This window comes from Manis javanica, chromosome 11, assembly GCF_040802235.1.
Source record: "Manis javanica isolate MJ-LG chromosome 11, MJ_LKY, whole genome shotgun sequence".
Taxonomy (NCBI): Eukaryota; Metazoa; Chordata; class Mammalia; order Pholidota; family Manidae; genus Manis; species Manis javanica.
Window position 1 is genome coordinate 20,569,154 of NC_133166.1, and position 14,546 is coordinate 20,583,699.

Genomic DNA, 14,546 nt, shown 5'->3' on the forward strand with positions numbered 1-14,546 from the left:
CCATTGCCCTGTGCTGCCTGCAGAGGCAGGAGAAAGGTGAAAACAAAGTGAGAACAAGAAGAGTTCTAAGGGTCAAGCTGACAGGTCAAGCTGATGAGATCACGGAAACCCAGAGACAGGCTCCTGAATAGTAATGGAATAAAATAACTTGATGTGCCAATTAAACTTCCTCTGTGATTCATGCTGTGTTTTCCCTGGTGACTCAGGCTTCTGAGACTCTTGGAAGATACCATCCATGCTCACCCTACCTCCCAACCCTTCTCTCCCACTTACTAGACAGACATTATTTTACATCCTGGGTATTCTTTGTAAAAAAGATACACCAGGTCTGTGTCCTCATTGTGCTTATAGCCAAATGGGAAAGGCAGACCCCATATTAGTACACAGGTAAATGGAAGACTGGGTTGAGTTCCATAAAGAAAACAAACAGGGAACTGATGGACGATGGTTCCATTTACCAAGAGGAGACTGAGGGGAGCCAGGGAAAGATGTCACGAGTTCCAGTCACACGTGTCATCCAAAGAGATGATGTTATATATATATCAGATGATGTTAGCTATCATTGGAAAACAGGCAAGGAAGGGAGTTAGGGAGGGCAGGAGAAGGGAGGAAGTAGGATTTGTAAATAGGATGGCTAGGGAAGGCCCTACCAAGAAGGTAGCACTTAAGCACTTAAGACTTGAAAGAGGGGTATCTCTAAATGAGCTTCTACATGAGTCTTTGACCCCTTCAGGCAGCCCACTCCTCACCTTCCCTGTATGTCAGAGCCTTGGCCCTAACTGCTTTGGACTGGAGAGTTCCCTGAGGGTCCTTCATAGGCTATGGTCTCCCCAAGTCAGGAATTCTGTTTCATCCTTCCTTGTCTTACGTAACAACAATAGAAGCTGCCATTTACTAAGCACAAGTATCACACTGGGCCCACCTCTTGGCATGTGGCACACATATTGGGTCACCTAAGCCACACAGCAAGCCTGCAAAGCACAGATGGGAAGATGAGGCAGGTCAGTCCACTTTCTGATAGCCCCTTAGCCACTTGCCTTCCTTGACAGGTTCCTGCCCAACCCTCAGTTCAGAGAAGGGGAAGTGGAGGATAGACTTTAAGTTTCTGAAGCACTGAAAAAGGGAACAAAGATTAGGTGTAAAATTTGTGCCTCCAATGGGCAAAAGGAACAAAGAGTAGAAATGAGTAAGAGGCAGTTTCTGTCAAAATTTGAGAACCTCCTAACAATCGGATCCCTAGCTTCTTGGGCACAGTGAGCTCCTTGTTACTAGAGGTGTGGGAGAAAAGGTGGATAATCTCATGTCAAAAATGAAATATAGGGAATTTTTAGGTAAGGAATTTGACTAGATAACTTGAAGAGTCCTTCCAACTTAGGTTCTATCACTAAATGTTTTCAGAACTCCAAGATGGTATGATTCTAAAATTTTATTAGGACAAGAAACAATCCTTATCTTCAAAGAACTCACAATCTAGTAGATGAAGTGGGCAAATAGTTACTTTTTATAACTGTAATAAATAGGCCTATAGAATAAATGCAAGACCCTGGGCAGGGTGTAGGAAGGAACCCTCAGTGATCCAGAGCTCTTTCCTTCAGGCTGATCTCAAGAACCAACCACCTGCATCAGAATCACTTAGGAATCTTTTTTTTTAAAAATGCTCATTTCTGGGCTCCATTCCAGATCTTCCTGAGTCAGAATTTTTGGAGTGGAACCCAAAATCTACTTTACTAAAACAAGCTCCAGGGTGATCTTAGGCAGACTGAAATTTGAGACTTATGCCCAGGGTCAGGATAACTTCCCTGAGAGATGATATCCAGACTGAGAAAAAGTAGCTGGGTCAAAATACATAACCACAGAAATAACATGGAAGTAACGTGTTTTCATGAAGATTAGCAATTGTGTACAAAACTTCCGTGTGGTACATTGAAAAAAAAATGATAGCACTTCTTAGATACTACCTGAACTTATATGATTGAGGGTTTGTGCCTTAGATGTCCTGAAACAGATCTTTGTTTGCAAGGGAGCAAGAGCTGACCTCAGTTTGTTATTAATTATTCCAAGGCTACAGGCTGTAAAGAGGGTTCTGATAAAGACTCCCTACAGAGCCCCTGAGAGGCTGTTCCCTGCCAGTGTCAACTCCCTTACCCATTGCCTCCTGACCCTCATTTCTCAGCTGTCCCTGGCTGCTTCTCATTTCTGGATCCTGCTGTGTCACCAGCAAGGAAGCAATAATTTCAGTGAGGGCCTGGTGGCCAGAAAGTGAAGGGTGTCCTGGGATGGAGGCCAGGAGGTGTGGCTGGACACCAGTTTCTGGGCATGTGAGGCACTGTACAGACTTGGAAAGAAGAGACATAAGCTGGGGCAAAGGAGAGACAATGACATAGTGTATTTTCTTTTTTTAGGTATTATTGATATACACTCTTATGAAGGTTTCACATGAAAAAACAATGTGGTTACTACATTTACCCATATTATCAAATTGACATAGTATATTCTGAGTCTACTAAACCCTGCTATTGACTTTCTTGGTGAGCCTGAGTAAGTGCCTTCCCCAAACGGGGCCTCTGCACCATGTCTTGAAAAGAGGGTTTGTTTTCCAATCAGATGATTTCTTCAGTGACCACCTGGCTTTAATATTTTGGAATATAAGATCTCATCTGACCCAATCCATCATCCTGTAAAGAACGTATGCGGAAACTGTACCCATTTTATAGAGAGAAAGCCAGGGCCCACTGAGGAGCAGTGACTTGCCCACCACCACACAGTCTCTTAGAAGCAAAGACTGATTCCACCAGGACCCGACCTCAGCATCGCGGCCTTCTGAATACCAGTCTCATGCTGTGCAAGCTGAAGCGAAGCAAGAGGCATGGTCCAGGAAGCAGGCGCTGCAGGGGACGGAAGGGTCGGAGCCCAGAGCCGGGTGAGGCCCAGTAGCTGGGCGGAGGCGCCCGGGAGAAGTGGGTGTGCTGGGGGCCGGGCGGGGCCGGGGGAGGGGACGCCCTGGGTAAGGGAAAAGGGAGCCGAGCGCTTGTGGCAGCGCGGGCTGCACAGAGAGAGAGTGTAGTGTGCGGCCCGCGAGAACCCGGCGCGGGGTCCCACGAGAAGACGGCACCCCTCGGGGTCTTGCCAAGAGGCAGGTAAGGCACATCCGCAGGTCAAAGGTTGAGCTGCAGCCGGAGGTAGAAATGAGAGATCTCCTTGCCTCCCTTGAAACCGCGATCAGAGGTGGGAGGCGGCACAAATACTGAGCTGATCCTTCCCGGGACCCAGCGGCAGGGACCCCGGGGCTCCAAGTGGGAGTGCACAGGTGGTACTCCCCGTTTGCACCGGTACTCACAGGGCCCCAGAAGGCAGCAAGACAGCTTCCTCCACATCCACAGAAAGGCAAGCGAACACCTGCCCTCGGGGCAGCGAGTGCGCCCGCCGAAATGGCACTCCGGAACCTTGCGCGCGCTTCACTCTTGGCGGGAGCCGCTTGCAGTGCCGTGCTGGCCCGCCTATTTGATATTCCACTGTGACCCTCGCGGGGGACTCCCAAAGGCATCTTTTGCTGCTAATAACATAGGTCTAGCCTGGGAGTCAGGAGACTTGTGTCACCCAGTGCCGGTCCCCTGGCTGCTCTGTGCCTTAGGCTCTCTTTGCCTGGGTCACCACCTGTAAGATGGGCTTCCTGGTCGTGCTGCTCCAAGTCTACTCGGTCCACCTCACCGACAAAGGTGCACCGAAAATGTATAAACTCATTACCTCCTGGCATCCAGCCACTTTGTCTGCTCCTAATGGAGGAGACCCAGGCTGGAGTCCGTGAAACTGCTTTCAGATTTTTTTGGCTCCTTAGCATGATAACAAACAACCCTTTTCATCCCTCACTGAGTGATGCTCAAAATACCTGAGAGGTAAGACAAGAAACCCCATCTTACTGATGGGGAAAATGAGACCCAGAGTGGAGAAGTGAGACTTAACCCAGACATATGGCTAACTATGCCTGCAAAATAGGGGCAGGTCTCCTGATTCCAACTCTGGTGTGTTCTCCATCAACTACAGGACTACAGAACAGTACCCCTAAATGGAAAGAGACTACAGGGCTGATCAGAGGGTTGAGAAACAAGGAAGGCTTCTGAAGGAGGTAAGTTTGTCTGGGAATCAAAAAGAATAATAAGAACCTCCTGGCTTCTGATGAGGGTAGAAGAACCAAGGGTTGGGAGAGAGGACACAGGGATGGCTGTTCTTGGTAATACGGGGGCCTGAGGAGACAGATAGGAAAACAGAAAACAAGGTAACCAGGCTGTCCAATACCTTCTCCTGAGTTGTCTTCCCCAGCGCCCATGTGAGGTAAGCAGGGCGGAGGTAATCATCCCCATCTCATAGAGGATATAAATACAGTGCTCAAGGTCACGTAGCCAAGCATACAGCCAAGATTGGAGCTGTGAAAGCTTAACTTAAGAGGGAAGATCACAGAATGGGCGACTGAGAGTTGGACTGTGAATGCTCAGTGGGTGGGTGTGTATGACCACACCCTGGGTAGGTACACTGGCAAGAGGTTACAAGGCCACTGCTGGTGTTTTGGGGCCAAGAATGTTTGATCTTTGGATTAAATGGGGTCCAGATACAGGGAACATGTGGGCTTCAAAGGAGACTTCCCCACCTGACTGAGTTGGCTCCTTTTCTTTGCACCTCCACCAGATGAAATGCAATCTGTTTGGGCCTGCTCTTGATGTTACTTTTTAAGTACTATAAACAGTTTTCATGAATGTATATGTGTATGCTGGAATGGGGATAGTCTAATAAGAGACATTAATTCATTTATTCTTCAGTGCTTGCTATGTGCTCAGCTCAGGCAATAAAAAACTGTAAGGGGCACAGGTCCCTGCCCTCATGCCTCACAGCACACAGTTTAGTGTCTCTATCTATATCTATTGATATATATACACACACACACACACACAATTTCAGTACAGTATAGTGCTCTAATAGGGTTTTATGTGACATATTTTAGGAACACACAAAAAGGAGAGACTAACTGGCTAGGGAGTGGGGAAAGGGGTATATCTCAGGTAAGGGTCTACACATATGCACCCCTATGTTTATTGCAGCACTATTTACAATAGCCAAGAAATGGAAGCAACCTAAGTGTCCATCAGTAGATGAATGGATAAAGAAGAGGTGGAATATTATTCAGCTATAAGAAGAAAACAAATCCTACCATTTGCAACAACATGGGTGGAGCTAGAGGGAAATAAGCCAGGTGGAGAAAGACAAGTATCAAATGATTTCACTCATATGTGGAGTATAACAACAAAGCAAAAACTGAAGGAACAAAACAGCAGCAGACTTGCATAACCCAAGAATGGACTAAACAGTTACCAAAAGAAAGGGGCTGGGGAGGGAGGTGGGAAGGGAGGGATAAGGGGAATAAGGGTCATTACAATTAGTATACATAATGTAGGGGGGGCACAGGGAAGGCAGTATGGCACAGAGAAGACAAGTAGTGACTCTACAGCATCTTACTATGCTGATGGACAGTGACTGTAATGGGGTGTGTGATGGGTACTTGATAATGGGGGGAATCTAGCAACCACAATGTTGCTCATGTGACTGTATAGTAATGATACCAAAAGGAAAGGAAATTCTATACTAAAAAAAGAAAGAAAGGAAGGGTCTACAGAGCTGACATTGCAGCTGGGTCTTGAAGGGTGAGTAGGAGTTCACCAGGCAGATAAAAAGAGGAAGGGCAGTGGAAAGCAGTATGGAGGTTCCTCAGAACGCTCAAAATAGAAATACCATTTGACCCAGGAATTCCACTTCTAGGGATTTACCCTAAAAATGCAGCACTCCAGTTTGAAAAAGACAGATGCACCCCTATGTTTATCGCTGCACTGTTTACAATAGCCAAGATATGGAAGCAACCTAAATGTCCATCAGTAGATGAATGGATAAAGAAGATGTGGTACATATACACAATGGAATATTACGCAGCCATAAGAAAAAAACAGATCCTACCATTCGCAACAACATGGATGGAGCTAGAGGGTATTATGCTCAGTGAAATAAGCCAAGCCGAGAAGGACAAGTACCAAATGATTTCACTCATATGTGGAGTATAAGAACAAAGGAAAACTGAAGGAACAAAACAGCAGCAGAATCACAGAACCCAAGAATGGACTAATAGTTACCAAAGGGAAAGGGACTGGGGACGATGGGTAGGAAGCGAGGGATAAGGGCGGGGAAAAAGAAACAGGGCATTACGATTAACATGTATAGTGCATGGGGGGCATGGGGAGGGCTGTGCAACACAGAGAAGACAAGTAGTGATTTTACCGCATCTTACTACGCAGATGGACAGTGACTATGAAGGGGTATATAGGGGGGACTTGGTGAAGGGGGGAACCTAGTAAACATAATGTTCTTTCTGTAATTATAGATTAATGATACCAAAATAAAAAATATAAAAATAAAAATAAATGAAATAAAAAAAAAAAGGGGAAGGGCATTCCTGCCTAAGTAAAATAGCATGAACAAAAACAAGAGGTGTGCAAATGCACGGAATATTTGAAGAATGGTCTGTAGCTCAGTATCATGGGGCACAGGGCACTGGGGAGAGCTGCAGTGATAGGGGGCTAGAGGCAGTGTCACATCCAAAGGAGTTTGAATGAAAATTAGAGGAGGTTAGACTGTCCTATAGGCAAAAGGGAACTTACAGTGGAAATATCTGTGGATGGGATACTTGTTTCTGGTCCTAGCTCTACCCTTCCTGGGCTGTGAGATCTATCTTGAGCAAGTGATTTCCCCCTGGTGGGATGGGTGGAGGGGGACCCTATTTTCTCACTGGTTGAATGAGGGAGTTGTAACAATGACATGATTGTGAAGGTGCCTTCCAGCTCAGATTTTATTCCTGTGTCTTTTTCCATCTATATGTGAAGGTCCATTCTTTCAAATCCTCTCCCACTCCACTGGTTCCCAGCCCATGGAGGTGGTATGACCAGCAAGGAGACTAATGGCAAAGTTGTGCAGTCCCAGGAGTTGTCTTTGGGTCCCCTACTTGCTTTCATCCCTACCTCACTTCTAGGAACATAAGACACTCATTCTGAAAGAGTAGGTGAACAGAGCAATGGGACAACCAGAGGAACCAATGGCAGAGTTTCTCCAGAGAAACCTGAAAGAAAATCTCACTAAGATACCCAGTTCATCCTTCAGCTCACAGCTTTCTGCTTCCACCCCCAAGTCAGAGGCCAAATGAGTTCAAGTCAAGAATATTTAGAAAGAGCCTATTAACATGCAGGAAATAGTAGCAACAGAGTGTGGAGGAAGAGTGTGCACCTGGCTTGTTTGGGGGATCAGGAGTAGGTCTGGAGCAGAAAAGGCCGTGGGAGGTGAGACTATATAGAAAGGCTGACTCCTCCTCCAAAACTTAACAACTTTCCCACACTTGCTGGGTCCTCCCTTAAGGTTGGTGAGAACTTGTAGTGCAGGAAAAAGCAAGAGTAATTGAGTTAGAGAAAATAATGCCCCTGGACACAGGAGGCTGTGATTGGTGTAATACACAGCTCAGATGCCAGGGAATGTTGCTATTTGCAGTGGAAAGAGCACCCGACCGCACCCCAAAGACCTGTCCTATAGGCAGGGAACTTACAGTGGAAATATCTGTGGATGGGATACTTGTCAGTTTCCCCATCTACAAAATGGAGGGGTTGACCTAGAATCTAGATTCTAAATGATCTTTTTCACCTTGGTGTTCATTTCACTGCTCATTCACCTTCCTTTCTAACTGGTCTATCTCCTGTTTCAAGTTAAGGACTCTCCAGGGCAGGAGCTCTGTCTCCCCTATTATAGTGAACTTCATAATCAGTGACTATCTTGAAGAGGGAAGCCAAGGAGCCAGGAAGAGGAACAAAATTCCCAATGTTGCCAACCTACAATTTCTAACTTGGGACCCAGAGACATGTCAAAGAGAACCAACCTGTCCCTTTATTGGCTCTCTGCCTCTCCTCATCCAAGAGGATGCCCTTGTACCGTGGCCCTCACTCCCAACTCCAACCCAGTACCTAAAGATGTATCGCTGTGGCTTCTTTGCTCCTCCCTTTCAGAACCACAAACATCCAGGTTTATCCAGAGGCCCAGGAAGGAGGGTCTGAGGGATGAACCTTTACTCCCCTCACTGAACCCCATCTCAGAGCCCACTCTGTCCCCCACACTGCCTGCTCTGCCCACTTTTTGCAGAGAGTCTATCTCCTCCACCTGCTAGATCATCCTGGCAGGTGAGTTGTTAAGAGGAAAAAAGAATTAAGTCAACTGATTAGGCTCTCAGTTTATCTAAGCTAGAATAGTAAGTGTAACCTAGTCCCAGGGCTCAGAAACATCTTAACCTGTGAGGAAAAAACCTGCAGGCTTCTCTGTCTTGCGATTTCATGGGCTCTAGGAAGCTCCCAAAATGCCTTTCCCACCAGGCTTCCATAATATCACAGTGTGTTATTGTGATTTGTACCCTCATAGGATGATAGAGCTGACAGGAACCTTACAAGAGTACACTGTAAAACCCCTTAATTTTACAGATGCAGACAGAAACATGGGCCCAAAAAGGGGAAGTCACATGCCCAAAGTCACACAGTCACAGCTGAGCCAACACAGTTCCTTGGGTTTCTATCTCCTTCACTCTAAAATGAGGGAGGGTAGACTAGATGGACTCTGAAGGCCCTGCCAGCTCTGCTCTACAAAAATAAAACTACCACCATGTCTGTGGAGTGTCTAGTGCCAGGCACTGCATCATTTTCTTCTTTAATTTTCACAGTGAGCTATGCTATGGATAGTGTTGATGCTGTGACCAGTTTATCCAAGTAGACTGTTTCGGAACATTGTTTGTTCCTATGTAAAATATCAACCCAACTGCCAACAGACATTCTGCCGCTTACATTGTTCCCTTGGGTCTCAGGCCATTGCAGCCTTAAAGAGGCTCCTACTAAGACATCAGTACCCTTAGGAAAGGGAATGACTGTTTTAGGCTGTACTCATTTAGCTGCTCATTGAGCAGGAGTCCATGTATTAAACTGATGTTTCTCATTAAATCACCTAATTGACACATTGTGGGCCTGGAGTCAGGAGACTGCAATCAGATGTGCCCTGGCCTCCACATAGTTCCTGTAATTGCAACCCCAGGCTGGTCTGACCCAGCTGCTGCAGGAAGGGGAAGACATGTAGGAGGGTGTCAGTAGCCACAGCAAGGCTATTGCACAACCCTTGGAGCCCAGCCTTGGACGATCCACACTTGTTCTGAAGGTTTTTCTGTGTTTCTGGTTCCTCCTTCCTTTCCTGCCCCCTCCCCTGCTTTCTAGATCTGGGCCCTCCCAGTTCCAAAGCCAATATTAAGACCCCAGATGTGTCCAGAGACATCCTGAAGAGGCTGAGTCTGAGGAGACTTAGGGCGCCCATAGGAAGATTGCTGAAACCAATTCAGAGTCAGATAATTTGCCTACTATTTGGTGAGCCTTCCAGATTGAGGCTGCCCTCCCTCTTCCTTGTCAGTTAAAACCCCCTTGCAAGGATTTCTAAGAAAACTGGTCATGGTGACTACCTTGGGAAAGAGCCCTGGGCCACTTGAAACCTTTGTTGTATCTACTGCCTTCTAAACATTTTATGTGCTTTCTTTTTTTCATGCCTTTGTTCATGTTTCCTTTTCTTGCCTTTTCTACTTCCTAAAAACCCTTCAAAGCCCAACTGAAATATCTCTTTCACTGTAAACACTCTCTGAACCATGAGCAGAATTCGTCCCTTCCTCTTTTAAGCCCCAGTAGCCCTTGGCTTGTCCCCTGCGTTATAGATCAGCTGGTGATATGCTTGTAAGTGCAGAGCCAGCGCCCTCTCCCCAAGCTCCCAATGTAAGGCCTGCCCAAGAGTGGCCTCCATAAATGATGACCGGCTCCATGCTTAGTTGAGCCATTAATTTCACTGTGCTGCTCCTGCTTTCCACTGGCCCATACGAGGGAAGAGCAAGGCACAAATTTCTTGCCTGACAAGTGGGGTAGTAGGTAAGAACCTATGCCCTCTGGATCTTAACTCAGTGAGCCCTTAACTCTTCCCCTCATCCATCCAGACAAGGCAGCCCTGGTACCAGATAGCAGGGGTCCCAAAGGCCTTCCACAAAACGTGGGCCTGACCTAGGTGTTTGCTGTATTATTTAGATTCTTCCCCCCAACTTCTGCTGTCATAGAGTTGTTCATGAATTTTATCATGGTCATAACTAACTGTCATCTTTTCTGGGGGAGACACTTCATGGTTAGTAGCCGAGTTTATTAACTTTGGTTAATTGACAGCTCTACGTAGATAATAAAGGAGGGCTTTGGAACCAGTCAGTTAACTCTTGAGTGCTTAGCCTTTGGAGAAATCTCTTAAGTGGCCATGTTTACTGGAGACCATGAAGGGAAGAACACCCAGCCAGTGTCAGGATAGGGCCCCTGAGTAAGGAAAACTAGTCCCCTAGACTTGGGAGATGGACACAGCCCTGCTGACCAGGAGCAAGTAGTCTGCTGATACCCCTTGTCAGTAACAAGAGAACAGCCATACATTGTCTTACACATAAGTGCTGGCAGAAAGAGATGACTGTGATGATAAAGCTCGTGGAGTATGGTTAAGGGTGGGGAGCCTCTGATGAAGGCTTCCTGAAGGAAGTGAGTGTGGAACCTTGTTTAAAGGGAATGACATACGGCTTTTCAGACACCAGAATGCCAGGCTGTCTGTTTTCTATATTACAGATTAAGGATTTCTGAGAGGAAGGAAAATGAACATTTATTATCACCTATTATATGCCAAGTACAGAGTGCCTTTGTGTCAGAAGGCAAGATAAGTGAGCTGCCTGTGTCTCATCTCTCTGGGGAGGTAAAACCCCGCAGCAGACTGGGTGCTCCTTTCGCTCTCCCATCCTTGGGCCCAGCCCTGTTCTCCTCTTTTCCAGTGCCTGCAGTGGTGACCAGCCTCTCCCTGATGCCCAAGCCACCTTCTTTACAACAGAATTTCCCCCAAAAAGGCAGGAATAAATACCTAGAATCTTGGAGACATAGGATGCTTGAGAGGTCAGGTGACCCAGCCTCTGGCCTCCAGGTAGGGTGAACACTAAGCCATCCCAACATTTCTAGATGGTGTCTGTGGAATATAAAAATAGAACTGTACTGAAGGAGAGTTCTGAGGAGTGACTTTTAATGGAGTGACACTGTCTGCCAAGAGCAAACATGAAAGCTGAAGAAGCTCTGAGCTGGCTGCCAGAGAGAGAGAGAGGGGATGTATTTAGACTCTACCTCTAGTATTCTCTGTGATCATGGACAAGCCATTTATTCTCTCTGGGTCTCAGTTTCCCTGTGTATAAAATGGAAGGAGATAGACTAAATAATCTCTAAGGTCCTTCTAGCCTGAATCTCAGTGATTTACAGAACCCAAAGGATCCAAAGAAAGGAGATTAATAAGGGATTAATGTGGTGGTCAAGGTAAGCTTGATTCCACATTATTGAGCATCTATTGAGTGCTGTCACAAAGGCTCGTATATAGCAGTTACTAAAACAGACATGGTCCCTGCTCTCATTGACCTTGAGTCTAGTGGAGAAGACAGAAAAGTAAAGAAGCAGCTAGAATAAACTGTGATGCTGGGATTTTTAGCTGGGGTCTGAAGGAGTGGGGAGGTAATTTAAGCTGCAAGCCATCTCCTCTCTTTTCTGTCACCAACAGAGCCAATTCCTCCCCCACCTAAATCCTTGTTGCTATGGAGACCACCAATGGGACTGAGACCTGGTATGAGAGCCTGCACTCTGTTCTGAAGGCTCTAAATGCCACTCTTCACAGCAACCTGCTCTGCCGGCCAGGGCGAGGGCCAGACGACCTGACTGAGGAGCGGCGAGACAGCCCACCTAGCCGTGATGACAACTCTTACATGTACATTCTCTTCGTCATGTTCCTATTTGCTGCCACCGTGGGCAGCCTCATCCTGGGGTATACCCGCTCCCGCAAAGTGGACAAGCGCAGTGACCCCTATCATGTGTACATCAAGAACCGTGTGTCTATGATCTGATCTAGGGGGCTAGACAGCGGAAGGTCAAGGCACCAGAATTCAGCTATGGACCACATCAGGCCTTAGTGTCCTTATCTGTCAGATCAACAAGAAACAATGGCAGGGGAGGCCATCTTTGGGGTGGGAGGAGAAGGGCTGGAAGATCTGGGCCTTCTGAATAAGGATTCTTTTTTCCAGCAAAGACAGACTTTAGAGACAGTGGGAGCTCCAAGAACAAATATATAGAAGTAGCAAAAGATAATGACCAATAACTGGTCCAATGGCTGGAATATGAGGGGCAGGAGCCTGGAGGAAGGAGGAGGACATTGTGGCAGAGGGAAATGAAACAGGAAGATGCATTAAGGACATGTTTTTTGATGTGTTATCTTCAATGACCATGTGAAGCAGTGATGATTATCCCATATCACAGACAGGAAATCTGAATAATGTTACTTACTTAAGTTTGTTCATATTTTGTGTTTTTCAACACATTCAACATTTGTGATTTTACCCCACTTTGAGGGAAAGCAGGGCAAGCACCAATTTGTCCATTTGGGCCAGACTGGAACCCAGGAACTCTGGTCTCCTTGTCTAGTGCTTTACAAAACTCTGTGCCACACGGGAGTGAATCCAGGCCTGAAACTTACACAATTCTTCAGGCCCTCTTTAAGAAAAAGATTTCTAAAATACCTTACTTTTGCAAATAATACAAAAACATATTACTGTGTTAGTATATTGCTAGGGCCTCTCCTAAGACCCTGAGAAGTAGTCATGCAAATGCAAGGCCCTGAATGTCAAGCCACTTTAGCTCCATAGCTCATGTGCCTCTCCAGCCATGTCACAATGCTCTTCCCAGCCACATATCCAGACATGGGGACTTGACTACCTCTAATGCAGCCTCTTCCTATTTGAGTTCTGTAAGCAATAGTCTAGTACCAAATTGAAATCTGCTTCTAGAATACTATTATCACACCTAGAAGATGATCATATTAAAAGAAGCAGAGTATACAAGGCAGGTACCTGGTTCAGCGGAAAGAGAACCAGATCTCTTTCCACCATTAATATGGTATATGAACTGGCTAGTCACTTCTCTCTCTGATCCTTTTCCCTCTTCAGCACAATGAAATAATTAGACTTGAAAGTTTTCAAGGGCTCTACCACTTCTGACATTCTAGCCTTCACATACATTAGGTTGAACCATATAAGACTGTTATGTTTGTAGGTAAAAAGCAGCTGAAATCAGTAGTTTCATATGGTTCAATCCAGTATGTGCAGTGTGGCTGGTGAACACTTCACAAGCTACAAATCCCAGGCCAGAATCTCCCACTGTGTTGTTTGATTTCTATCTAAGGGATCTCTGTGGGGTCTTCAGAAGGCCCTGCTGAAACATACATATCTATGTAGAGGAAAAACTCTGAAAAAAATATTTTGATAGTAGTTATCTCTGAGGAGAAGGATTATGGGTAATTTTCCCTTTTCACTTAAAAAATTATGTAATATTTGATTTATTTCACTGTAAGTATGTTCTTGTATAATAAGGTGGGGGTGGAGGGGAACTACTTTCACTTAGAAAAGTACAAATAAATGCCTGTGTGTTTCTTGAATGGAGGGTCACAGAACACATGGACTCGTGTGAGCAGTTAGCTATGTTCACACTCCTGCAAATCTGTGCTGAGCTCCCTGTGGGCTCAAGCCTTTATTGAGGGACAGGATGGAGACCTGCCTAAGAAGATATGATATATGGGAAGACAACAGATTTGGCAGTCTACAGCCAAATGGGACTTTAGAGACCACCAAGCCCAAACTCCCAAATAAAATATGAAATGTGATTAAGTGTAAATGGTCAGGTGATTGATACAATGAGGGTTTTGAGGAGAAGTTAGAGAAAGGTAGGATTTGAACTGAGAGCTTTGAAAGAGAGGACAGATCTAAATGGGCAGAGTGAATACAGGGAATAAGACAAAGAAAGCTTAAAGGTTGAGGGTGATCAGATCACCCTCCTGAAAAGAGCAGGTTGACTGGGGGACAAAACAGGAAAGAAGCCCACTGTGGTTTCCCTGGGACTTTAATGTCTACAGCCATGAAGGCAGCTCCCCTTCACACAGTTCTTATACTCACAGGGCTTAGAAATAAAATAATACAAATCCTTTCATTTGCATGTTACAGATATCCAATGTATATTAGCATTAACACTAAAGGGGATTTATTTAGGAGTATGGGGTAGTCACAAGTTCAAAAGAGGAGCTACAGATATCAGGGCAATGCCACAGGTCTTGGAGCCTGAAACTACTTATTTGTCTGGATTCACAAAGTAGGGGCTCCATACACCTCATTATACACACTCGGTATATTCTATGATGTAGGTATTCCCCTGGGGCCTCCCCTCCCCAGCTCTGTGCCACTCCAGTTCCATCCCACTACCTTCCTCAGCCCATAGGAGCTTCTGTCTGCACTGTTTCTGCCCTCTGCTGGCCAGATCTCAGCACATCATCTTGAGCCCTTAAAGCAAAACTTTAATAATCAC

General features: G+C 45.8%; 2 protein-coding genes across 2 annotated transcripts in view; one reads left to right on the forward strand and one right to left on the reverse strand.

Moving 5' to 3' along the window:
- Nucleotides 1–14,546, reverse strand: part of POLD3 (DNA polymerase delta 3, accessory subunit) — a 158,735-nt gene that overhangs the window by 107,818 nt on the left and 36,371 nt on the right. The window lies entirely within an intron of this gene.
- KCNE3 (potassium voltage-gated channel subfamily E regulatory subunit 3) lies at nucleotides 2,980–13,626 on the forward strand. Its single transcript, XM_017668025.3, has 3 exons — nucleotides 2,980–3,137; nucleotides 4,042–4,123; nucleotides 11,704–13,626. The coding sequence occupies exon 3, from the start codon at nucleotides 11,738–11,740 to the stop codon at nucleotides 12,041–12,043; it is 306 nt and encodes a 101-aa protein (XP_017523514.1). The 5' UTR covers nucleotides 2,980–3,137; nucleotides 4,042–4,123; nucleotides 11,704–11,737; the 3' UTR covers nucleotides 12,044–13,626.